Source organism: Ursus arctos, unplaced genomic scaffold (assembly GCF_023065955.2).
Source record: "Ursus arctos isolate Adak ecotype North America unplaced genomic scaffold, UrsArc2.0 scaffold_22, whole genome shotgun sequence".
In the NCBI taxonomy this organism is placed as follows: domain Eukaryota; kingdom Metazoa; phylum Chordata; class Mammalia; order Carnivora; family Ursidae; genus Ursus; species Ursus arctos.
The window spans coordinates 62,418,268-62,431,115 of NW_026622897.1; the positions used below are offsets into that span (position 1 = coordinate 62,418,268).

Genomic DNA, 12,848 nt, shown 5'->3' on the forward strand with positions numbered 1-12,848 from the left:
ATGTTCACATTATTAGCGGATAAAATAGATTAATGTGTAATACACTTTTTAATATAAGAAACATGATAATGATAATTTGTTGAAGCTTTAATTTTTGGCATCTTTTATTTCAGTAATTCTTAAGCATATCTTTTTTTAAACACCTTTTACCCTCCAGTTAATACGCAGTGAATAAATTGGAGTTAATGAATTAATCATCATAAACTGAAGAATCTGGTCACTTGCACTATGTTCCTCATCCTTTAATCCCAATATATAATTAATTCAAATCAATTGTTAGCTAGTACTCAAGAATTCTTGGGTATATCTTATACAATTATTAAGAGCATCTAAGACTGACTTCAAATGTCAACATTATGGAAATACTATTAAGCTAATCTTTATCTCTGAAGAAAAACAGACAATGAGTAAAAACTTTTGTATGAGGTAGGGAAACTGCAGATAAATTTGTTTGTTTCTTTCTAACAAGGTTAACCAACTCAAAATTAGGTTCTCATAAATTCAAGAATATTATTTTGTGAACCACAAAAGTCAATGGGCTCTTTTGAAAGTTCTTTTCCACTATGTGTTAAAATTGGTGAAAAAGATTAGAAATGATAAAACATTTAATTAGTTTTTAGACGAAAAAATTATATTAATATTATTTGGTGAGTTATAAGCTCACAGAACTTAAGTTTACAAATTCATAATTTAAGCATAATGTAAATACAAGGTACTTCCCTGGAATCCCTAATTTAGAAGTTTAAAATGCTGGGCACTAAGATCCAAGATTTCAGCATTATTTTTTTAAAGAATACATGTTGAAACTTTAATGATCATATAACATGGCATACTGAAGCATTCCATAAAGACACAGGACATTTGGTCATATTAGACATATTGGTCTAAAAAGTAGGCCTTATTCAGATGACGAACAATAGTATTCTGTGGATCATAATTTGGGCAGAAATTTTATATCTACTATAAGCAAAATTAAAATATCTCTCTAAAATCAGATTTGGTTAGGGGTGCCCCACTGGCTCAGTCAGAAGACTATCTGACTCTTGATTTCAGGGTAGTGAGTTTGAGCACCATATTGGGTATAGAAATTACTTAAACAAATAAAACTTAAAAAAAAAAAAATACAGGGGCACCTGGGTGGCTCAGTCGTTAAGCATCTGCCTTTGGCTCAGGTCATGATCCCAGGGTCCTGGGATCAAGTCCTGCATTGGGTTCCCTGATCAGTGGGGAGCCTGCTTCTCCCTCTCTCACTCCCCCTGCTTGTGTTCCCTCTCTCGCTGTGTCTCTGTCAAATAAATAAAATCTTTTAAAAAAATTTTTTTAATTAAAAAAAATTTTAAACCCTTATTATTAAAACAAAATATGTCTATTATTTTTTTTCTGTTCTCTTACTTTTTTCCCCAAAATATTCTAAATTTTCTATAATGAGCACAATTTAAGTGTTTGATAGCCAGGGGAGGGAAGAGAGAAAGAAAAAATGACTATGCTGTTCTTCAGATAAATCTATCAAATGTTTCATGTGATTTCCTACACTTCTCCAAGTGTTCCCAACAAGAGATCAGTTTAGAAATCCATTTTTATTACTTCATTTTTCCAGATAAATTGCTCAATCATTTGGAATCGTTGTATTTCACTATGAGCATTTAAATTTATTTCTTCTCACAAAGTTCAATAACTATTTAAATAACACCTGTTAAAATGTACAGATTCCACTGATTTGTAATGTTTCCATTGTCAGATATTGATAATAAATAATAAATAAGACCAAATATGGTCTTATTCTTGACAATTTTTCTAGAACCAGTAACACACTGATATAATTTTTGCAGCCTTATAATATATGTTTTAGTATTTGATATTGGTATTTGGTCTTTGGAGACAGACAGATTCAAGCTTTTTGACTTAGTACCTGAAGGTCCCTGGGTAAGTCTTTTAGCCTCATCCATAAAATGGGAATGTTAAAACTTACCAAGTGCTGCTTTTTTTTTTGAGAGAGAGAGGGAACAAGCTCGGGGGAGGGGCAGAAGGAGAGGGAGCAGCAGACTCCCTGATGAGTAGGGAACCCGATGCCAGACTCAGTCCCAGGACTCTGGGATTATGACTTGAGCTGAAGGCAGATGCTTAACCGACTGAGCCACCCAGGCATCCCCCAGGTGCTGTTCTTGAGAGAATAGAATAAACTACCTGTGAATTAAATAAAATGGAATAAGAATGCTATAAAACTTTTAGCACAGTGCCTGGAACATGATAAGCCTTCAATGTATCATAAACATGATAATCTTTTTATTCTATCCATAAGCTTTTTGCCTGGACTGCCCTTTCTATTTCCTTTATTCTAAGCTTTCATTAGCTCTTGTTTTTTATTTATTTATTTATTTATTTATTTTAGTAATGAATATTTATTATTGAAATCCACATAGTTTATGCAGAGACTCTTCACAAGCCTGGCACGGGGAGAGGGACAGAAGGGTCACTGTTCCAGGTCGTGGGGTTTGGTGCTCCCCACATGGCCCACACTCCTTTTGGTATCTCCTGGAAGGGCTGGGGTTTGGAATTCAGCCTCCATGAAGCCATTCTAGCAGGAACTGGGATGACATACACTGCCCTCAGAAGCAGGGAAGTAACCGCTGCAGGAGCGTGTGATAGTGGCCCTCGTTCATTGTGCTGCCTAGAACACCAGTGCCTCCTCTCTGCACTGGAAGCGATTTCTGGTTCTAAGAACAGCTGTCAGCACCCTCACTTGCCCAGCAGTGGATGCGACATACCTACTTTGTGTTCACTTCCAGTCCTGCTATCGCCTTCCCGTTGTGTCCGTGGGGATTGTGTGCTCCCGGGGCTCTGTGGACCTTCTATGTGAATGGGTGTAGCCAGGAGTGGTTGGCGCTGTGCATATCTGCCCTGCTCCATTGTCCTTTCAGAATTCACTTACCGTCCGTAAGTTTATTTATTTATTTTTTTAATGTTTTTTTATTATATTATGTTAGTCACCATACAGTACATCCCTGGTTTCTGATATAAAGTTCGATGATTCATTAGTTTCGTATAACACCCAGTGCACCATGCAATACGTGCCCTCCTTACTAGTCATCACCAGTCTATCCCATTCCCCCACCCCCCTCCCCTCTGAGGCCCTCAGTTTGTTTCTCAGAGTCCATAGTCTCTCATGGTTCATTCCCCCTTCTGATTTTTTAAATGCCACTGAGTCCTTTAAAATCTGTAGGACTTATTTCAGCTGCCCTGTCTTCAATTATTAACTCCATCCTGAACTGGTACCTAGCATAGATACTTAAGAGTATCTTTATACTAAAATTTTGGTTTTGCCTCACACACTAGATTTTAAGCCAATTGAGATAAAGAAACATATCCTATTCCTTCTATGTACCTCCTTCTTTATTCCTCATCTTCTCCAATGTACCTTCAATCATTTCCCCCTCCAATCCTTTGACAATTTGGTGACATACCAAATGTCTTCACTGTGAATTTCATCATTACTATTGGTTCATAAACACATTTATAAACACATTAAAAAGACTTTAAAAAGATACAACTAAATAAAAAATTTAGACAGGTCTATCATATTTTAGATAAGCCATAAAAAGCAACCTTACATTTATCTTGTTTTACTGATTACATAAAAATATTTACAATCATATTGTCTAGTTGAATAATTTTGGGAACATGCTTTCAAAAGTTTAATGCAAAGATTTTGCTTGTGATTACTGACAGTGTTACTGTATCCTGGAAAGATAAGAGCCAACATTTTTAAAGTTATACAATTATTCTTAGGATGGTGTGTCCCTAAGTTCCTCCTCTTCAGGCTTCCAAATAATGTGTCATAGTATATTTGGTATGAAGTAATTCACACCAAATGCAAATTAAAAAGATCTATTTTTGAACCGATGATATGATCCAGAAATAAAAGAAAAACACATTTTTAAAAAAGAACATAGTTAACTTCACACCAAAAATGGGAAAAACATTAATGATGACCTAGAAAGGAACATCATCTGAGTTTTAATATTATTTTCTCAAATTCTACCTCATTGTGCCATTTTTGGGGACCAATTCCAAACATTAACTTTATGAGCACAGAGAAGCTATCATATGATTCTGGTGAGTACCTAACTACCAAGGTACAATTCTTCAGGACCCAGATCTTTTACAGCTCACTTTCATTTTCAGAATCTTGGAAAAACTCTTAAGAAGCAGAATCTAACCTTCTGTAAATTGATTATAAAAACTAAGTAAAGTATAATTTTTGATCCACTTAAAATGGAAAATGGGCAAATATCTGAGCTTAAAAAGAAAAAAAAATTTAAACATTGATTCCAAATACACAAGAGCCTACATCTTGGTTTCTAATATTATTCTCCACTCAAACAAGCCAAGGCTCCTCGGAAAAATGGCTGAGTTCAAGGCCGAGGGCAAGGAAGGAGTAAGATGACCCTGGATCAGCTTATTATGACACAAAGTTTAAAAAATGCCTTAAGGGGCGCCTGGGTGGCTCAGTCATTAAGCGTCTGCCTTCGGCTCAGGGCGTGATCCCAGAGTCCTGGGATCGAGCCCCACATCAGGCTCCTCCTCTGGGAGCCTGCTTCTTCCTCTCCCATTCCCCCTGCTTGTGTTCCCTCTCTCACTGGCTTTCTCTCTCTGTCAAATAAATAAAAATAAATAAAAATTAAAAAATTAAAATAAAAAAATTAAAAATGCCTTAAAAAATGATGGGGCCGGGTGGTCTGGGTGGCTCAGTCAGTTAAGCGTACCACTCTTGGTTTTGGCTTAGGTCATAATCTCAGGGTTGTGAGATCGAGCCCACGTCGGGTTCTGCATTCAGTGGGGAGTCTGCTTGAGATTCTCTCTCTCTGCCCCTCTGCTCATTTGCAAGAGGCTCTCTCTCTATATAGTAAATAAGTAAATCTTAAAAAAAGTAAAGTCTATTTAGTCAGACAAGTATAGCTACTATAGCTTTCTTTTGGATTCCATTTGCAGGGGCATATTTTTTTCTATCCCTTCTCTTTCAGTCTGTGCCTATCTTTAAAGCAAAAGTGAGTCTCTGGTAGGTAGCATTTAGTTGGGTCTTATTCTTTTTAATCCATTCAGCCAACTAAATCTTTGGATTAGAGAACTTAATCTGGCTACATTTGAAGTAATTACTGATCAGTTTGTATTTACTAATGTCATTTTGTTCCTTGTTTTCTGGATATTCTGTAATTCCGTTGTTCCTTCCTTCTTCCCTTGCTCTCTTTCTTTGTGACTTCATGTTTTTCTTTAGTGGCATGCTTGGGTTCCATTCTCTTTATCTTTCCTGTATCTACTAAAGGTTTTTGCTTGTGGTTACCATGAGGTTTGCATAAAACAATTTATAACCGTCTATTTCAAGTTGATAACAACTTACATTAGAACATATTCTAGGCTTTACATTTTTACTCCCCCCATACCCAATTTATGTGTTTTGAGGTCATAATTTACATCTTTTTTTTAATCTTATGTATCCATTAATAAGTTTTTGTAGTTATTTACTAGTTTTGTCTTTTTGTAAAAGATTTTATTTATTTATTTATTTATTTACTTGAGAGAGAGAGAGAGAGAGAGAGGGAGAGAGAGAGAGAGAGAGAGAAGGAGGAGGAGAGGGAGAGGTACAAGCAGACTCTATGCTGAGCATGGAGCTTGACACGGGGCTCGATCTCATGACCCTAAGTTCATGACCTGAACTGAAATCAAGAGTCAGACGCTCAACCGAGCCACCCAGGTGGCCCATTATTTTTGTCTTTTAATCCCTTCATACTAGACTTTATAAGTGATTAACTCACCATATTTACATTAGATATTTTTTACAAGTAAGATATATACTTTAATATGTTTTCCTGTTATTAATTAGTACCCTTTCATTTCAGCTTAACTCCCTTTAACATTCCTTCTAAGGCCAGTCTAGTGTGATGAGCTTCTTTAGTTTTTGTCTGGAAAACTGTTTATGTCTCCTTCAATTCTGGAGGACTGCTTTGCCAGGTAGAATATTCTTGGTTGAATGTATCTTGCCACTCCCTACTGGCCCACAAAGTTTTTGCTGAGAAATCTGCTCATAGGCATGGGGGATCCCTTGTATGAACAAGTTACTTTTCTCTTCCACTTTTAAGATGCTCTCCTTGTCCTTAACTCTTGACACTCAATTATAATGTGTCTTGGTATTGGTGTCTTTGGGTTCATCTTTATTGGAACTCCATGGGCTTTGTGGACCTCGATGTCTGTTTCCTTCCCCAAGTTAGGAAAGGTTTTAACCATTATTTCTTCAAATAAGTTTTCTGCCCCTTTCTCTCTCTTTTCTCCTTCTGAAATACCTAAATTGTGAATGTTGGTCTACTTGATGCTGTCATATAAGTCCTTAAAGCTATCTTCACTCTTTTTCATTCTTTTTTCTTTTTGCTCTTTTGATTGGGTGATTTCCACTGCCCTGTCCTCAAGTTCACTGATCCTTTCTTCTCCTTCATCTAGTCTGCTGTTAATCCCTCTGGTATTTTTCAGTGCAGTTACTCTACGCTTCAGCTCTGTGACTTTTATTTGGTACTTTCTTATATTTGGTTAAAATTCTGACCTTGTTCATTCATTCTTCTCCTGTGCTAAGTGACCCTCTTTATGGTAATTATTTTGAACCTTTTATCCGGTAAATCTCTTATTTCCATTTCTCCTTTTTCTGAGGTTTTATTTTGTTCTCTCGTTTGGAACATGTTTCTATCTCTTCATTTTCCTTGACTTTCTTTGTTAGTTTCTATGCATTCAATAAAACAGACATCCCTCTAATCTAGAAGAAGTGGCCTCTTATAAGAGGATGAAACTTATCATTCAATCTTACCATGGTTCTTGGTTGTCTCTTAAGCCTCTGTGACTGTCAAGCAGACTACCTGATTCTTAGTGTTTCCTGTAGTTGAGGCTGTATCAAGACCTGTCAGTGTGCTAAAGAGAAAGATCCCCAACTAGATTCAGACTGACTAAAAGCCAGGCCCTCAGGAAGCAGCTTTTAATGTATGCAAATATACATCTTTTAGCAAAAGACCTGAAGATGGGTATTTCTGTCTGCTCCTTCTGCACTGAGTCCTGGGTGGGGATGGCCAGTTACGAATTTACTTTCTTTGCTAAAGTCCTGTGGGAGCTAACGGCTTAAGCCTTCCTGGCTATGAAAGCCAGGAGATTAAAATGGTGCATTCCTTGGGCAGCAACTGCAAATATGAAATGCCAGACATGTGCACAAGTTCTTTCTAGGGGAAAACTGGTGAAGTGAAGTGGTCCAGAGAGACAACACAGAGATGACACCTGCTAGCCTCCCTAGTCTCCAGTGAGGTCCTCAGAGATATGCTAAATTAGAAACCTGACCCTAAGGCAGCAACTTTTAAAGTATGCAAATAGGACTCTTTCGGGGAAAGACTGGGAGATGGACATTTCTCTCTGTTCTCTTCATGCTGAGCCCTGGGGGATAGCCACAGTGAATTTTTGTGAACCTGTTAAGAATTCTAGTTGTTTGCTATAGTCTGGTGGGTCTCATGGACATTAGCCCCACTGGCTTTCAAAGTTAGGTGTTTTGGATGCCCATCCCTCAGGCACAAGTCTTAAAAGTTGGGGCTAGATGTTGGGTCCAAATGCTTTATGCCTCAGGGAAAAGCTGGAAGTTGTAAATTCCTTCCCAATGTCACTGTGCGAGGGGTAGGATTTATGGTAAGAGTCTGTCTTAGCCTTTCCTACTCACTTTGATGTGGGTATTTTCTTGATTGAGCAATGTGAGTTGTTCAGCTAGTTTCCAGATTTCTTTCAGAGGGAATCACTCCATGGTAGCTGTAGATTTGGTGTGTCTGTGGGAGGGACTGAGTTTAGGAGTTTGCTATGTCACTACTGACAAGGTAGGAACCCCTTACATTGTCTTAATGTATTACTTTTCTGCCAGTTATTCTGGGGCAAGAGGTGTTTGTTGTGAAGGAGAAAGAAGGAAGAACTTGAATAATCACAGTTAGCTTCATTGGGCAATTCTAGGGAATTGTGAAGAGGTATTGTCAAGAACAGAGAAATAAAAGAAAATACTACATTCTCAGAACTAACTTAAATTCTGAAGATCAACATAGAAATGAAGGGTCACCTAAAAGAGACAGAGAGGCTTTTGGCTTGAGAACACTTTTAGACTGAATTGATCAAAAATGGGAATTTGATTATTAATTGTTGGCAACATCCACTCAAACACTACCCAGGATAGAAATGGCTATTGTCACTGACTTCTAAGTTTTTGTCCCCATTAACAATATAATCTCTAATTTCAAATAGAAACAATGGGCTATGTTAGTCCAGTAGGCACTAAATATTTGACATAAAATATTCCTTAGTTTGATGCCACAACCAAAATGCTTCACATTTTGATATGGCCTCCCACAAAGATCTGACAACAAAGAGAGAATGTATTGATAATACAGATGATGCATATTTTGTTCTATGTAACCTTTTAATTTATCACTGTAAATTAATAAACTAGCATGCTGGTTTTAGTACATCGGTCTAATTAATGTGGATAATATAAGTCTGTGTCATTAAAGGTGACATCACCTCTTGTACCGCAAATTCAGATTTCTGCATCTAGAAAAATTCAGATATTAGAGTCTAAATTAAATTAACCCAAACCACAAATGCTTCTTTGTAAGGCCATTTTAGAAAGCAAGCCAATCCTTTACCCTGGCAGTGATACTCATTCATCTACATGTAGCAGAAAGTACTGCAGATAATGCAAATTGGCTTACTCAACATCCTCCAAACTCTTTTATAGTTTCCGTCTTGTACTATAGAGCTTTGAAAGCAAAACAAACAAACAAATGCATAACAACAACAACAAAGTTTTTTATTCCTTTCCAAGGGGTGGGATCTGCATGCAATCTGACTTCCACAAGGAAACAACCTATATGAGATTTATAGCAGAAGTCACCAGTGTAAGATAGATAGGCTGCATATGAAAGGTTAGATTTCTAGGGCAACATGTAAAGGTTATATTGTCTAATACCCAACATCGTAAGTGCCAAGTGGTCAAAGGTAGAAAAAGTATGGTTTCTACTAAAACAGACCCAAGCTAGGCAATTCCTAGTACCCAAAATTGGTTCCCTGCTCACCCCTGACCCATGAAATTACACAAGCTGCCCAATATATTGTCATAAATCCTTTTAGGTATATATTAGAGAAAGTAGATGCAGTTGTCTGAAACTGAGAACCCCAACAAGTACTCTGAGAAACCTAGTATTTTTCATTGCTATGGTTCTAGCATATGAATTTCAGTCCTGTCATGTTGATACTCCCTAATGACTTGACATTTAGTTGGGTACTTAAAAAATAATATGAAGCATTGTGATAGGTGATTTATAAACATTCTGATTATACGCTCTATATTCTGTAAAAGACCTCTCAGGAAAAGGACTGACAGGGAAAATCACAGTTTCTCCATGAGAGGATACGAATCTTCCTAATAAACCAATTCATGAATACACTATTCTTGTAAATATTCAGATTATGATCAATATTTTAAAAGAAAACAAAGTTTACCTTCTTCCTCTCTTCTTCAACAGTATAGTACGTCAGTCTTTCTAAAGTACTCCAATGAATTTAAACTTACAGTTCTAACAAAAACAAATATGGCATTAAAAAAAAAGATTTCCAAGTGTTGTTCCTTTGGCTAGAAAAGTTGTTGTACCTGAAGATTGATTTCTGCTTCATAGAAGGTTAGACACGAGCAGTAATGTCGATCTGAGTCAATATCTGTCAGGACCACCACAAAAAACGTCGGCTGCTTCCTCTCTCTGGACAGCTGCCACCCACCAGGCTGACAAAACTAAATGGGATTAAAAAAAAAAATTGTCACATTTTAAAAGTATAAAGAAAATTTATTACTTATAAATTTTTGTGATATGTTAAATATCCCTCCATTGTAAAAAAGAAAAAAAAATTCCAGCTAATGTGATGTTACCTAAGCCAATATATATATATTTTTAAGTACATATTTATAATGTACTTTCTCTAATGTACATATATATTTAATGAGGACAGCCTAGATTTTCCACAGATGCCACTCATTCTGAGACATAGATTGGCATATGTAGAAACAAATCACCATAAATGAAAAACTTGCCCCCCTTTAGAACAAATCATGAAATGAGTTGAAGATAAAGTGCTAAGTATCTATCACTGATGGAAAACAGAATTATTTTAAAATTCCTTCATTAATCTAAGTCTTCAATTCAATATAATGAAAAAGATATCTTGTTCATCAAGATAAACCACATTATAGGCTATAATGTACATTAATATATTTTAAAGAATAGAAAACATACCATGTATGCTCTTAGACCATAAAAGAACTGAACTAGTAACAGAAAAATAGCTGAAAAAATCCCAAAATACTTGGAGGTTAAACAACACACTTCTAAATAATACATGGGTCAAAGACAAAATCTCAAGAGAAATTTGAAAAATATTTCTAACTAAATGAAAATACAACTTATTAACATTTTTGAGATTCAGAAAAAGCAGTGCTGAGGGGCGCCTGGGTGGCACACCGGTTAAGCGTCTGCCTTCAGCTCAGGGCGTGATCCCGGCGTTATGGGATCGAGCCCCACATCAGGCTCCTCCGCTATGAGCCTGCTTCTTCCTCTCCCACTCCCCCTGCTTGTGTTCCCTCTCTCGCTGGCTGTCTCTCTCTCTCTGTCAAATAAATAAATAAATAAATCTTTAAAAAAAAAAAAAGAAAGAAAAAAGAAAAAGCAGTGCTGAAAGGAAAATTTATAGCATTGAATGCATATATTAAAAGAAGAGAGACCTAAAATCAATAATCAAAGCTTCTATCTTAGGAAGCTAGAAAAAGAAGAGTAAATTAAATCCAAAGAGCAGATGAAAAGAAATAATAAAAATTAGGGCAGAAACCAATGAAATTGAAAACGAAAAATCAATACAGAAAATCAACAAAACATAGCTGGTTCTTTGAAACGATCATTAAAATCAATAAGCCTCTAACCAGTTATCTAAGGGAAAAAAAGAAAAGATACAAATTACTAATATCAGAAATGAAAGACGAGACATCACTACAGATTCCCATGGACATGAAAAAGATAATAAAGAAATACTCCAAACAACTCGATGCCTACCAATTTGACAGGATAGATGAAATGGATCAATTCCTTAAAAGACAGAATCTGATAAAACTCATACAAGAAGAAATAGACCATCTGAATAGGTCTATATCTATTAAATAAATTGAATCAATAATTAATAATCTTCCAAAATAGAAAGCATCAAGCCCAAATGGGTTCACTGGTGAATTCACTAAACATTTAATGAAGCAATTATACAATTCTCTACAATCTCTTCCAGAAGATAGAAGGCAAGGGAATACTTCCTGGTTCATTCTATGCAGCCAGCATTACTCTAATAGCAAAAGCAGAAAAAAAATCATAAGAATACTACAGATCAATTTCCCTCATGAACACAGATGCATAAACCCTCAACAAAATATTTACAAGTTGAATCCAACAATATATGAAACGAATTATAAACTACAACCAAGTAGGATTTAGTCCAGGTACACAAGGCTGATTCAACATCTGAAAGTAAATTAAAAACATTAAGAAGACAGATAAGAAAAAAATCACATGCATATCAATACATGCAGAAAAAGCATTTGAGAAAATCCAACACCCATTCATGATAAAACCCCCATCAAACTAAGAATAGAGTGGAAGTTCCTTAACTCGATAGAGAACATTTACTAAAATCCTACAACTAATGTCATACTTAACGATAAAAAGCTAGAAGCTTTCTCAAAGAAAGGAAGTCCCCTATCATCACAACTCTACAAAATTGTACTGGAAGTCCTAACTAATGCAATTAGACAAAAAAGGAAATAAAAAGTGTACAGATTGGGAAGAAAGAAATATAACTGTCTGTTCAAAAATGACATGACTGTCTATGTAGAAAATCTGAAAGGATCAACAAAAAGGCTCTTGAAAGTAATCAATTATAGCAAGATTCCAGGATACGAGGTTCATATACAAAGGTCAACTGCCTTCTTATAAATCAACAAATGAACCAGTGCTGTTTGAAATTAAAAATACATTACCATTGAAATTAGAACCTCCCTCAATTAAATACTTAGGTTAAATTTAACAAAATATGTACAAGATCTACATGAGGAAAACTATAAAACTTTAAGGGCAGTAATCAAAGAAGAACTAAAGAGAGAGAGAGATTCCATGTTCATGGATAGGAAGACACAATACTGTCAAGTATCAGTTCTTCCAGAATTGATCTATACTTCAATGCAATCCCAATCAACATCCCAGCAAGTTATTTTGTGGATAATGACAAACTGACTTTAAAGTTTACACAGAGAGGCAAAAGATCCAGAAGAGCCAACATAATACTGAAGAAAAAGAATAAAGTCAAAGAACAAGACATTATCTGACTTAAAGACTTAATAAAAAGCTAGAGTAATCAAGACAGTGTAGTACTGGTGAAAGAAGGGACATGCAGGTCGATCAAATGGAATAGAGACCAGAAATAGTATACCCAACACAGGCAACTCTGACAAAGAAGCAAAGCAATGCAGTGGGAAAGAAATGATGCTGAAATAACCTGATATTCATATAGAAAAAAATGAATCTAGATATAGACAGACCTTACACTCTTCATAAAAATTAGCTCAAAGTGGATCATACACCTAAATGTTCAAGGCACAAAACTATAAAACTCCCAGAAGATAATATAGGAAAAAATTAAGATGACCTTTGGTTTTGGCAATAACTTTTTAGATAAAACACCAAAACAATAAACCATGGAAGAAA

At 35.8% G+C, this 12,848-nt stretch overlaps 1 protein-coding gene across 9 annotated transcripts in view; it reads right to left on the reverse strand.

Moving 5' to 3' along the window:
* The window catches only part of SBF2 (SET binding factor 2), a 452,107-nt gene that overhangs the window by 246,639 nt on the left and 192,620 nt on the right, over positions 1-12,848 (reverse strand). For all 9 annotated transcript variants that reach the window (XM_057316868.1, XM_057316867.1, XM_026486069.4 and 6 more), the window contains one exon: positions 9,707-9,844. In XM_057316868.1, coding sequence (XP_057172851.1) covers positions 9,707-9,844 — 138 coding nt within the window. The remainder of the gene's footprint in view (positions 1-9,706; positions 9,845-12,848) is intronic.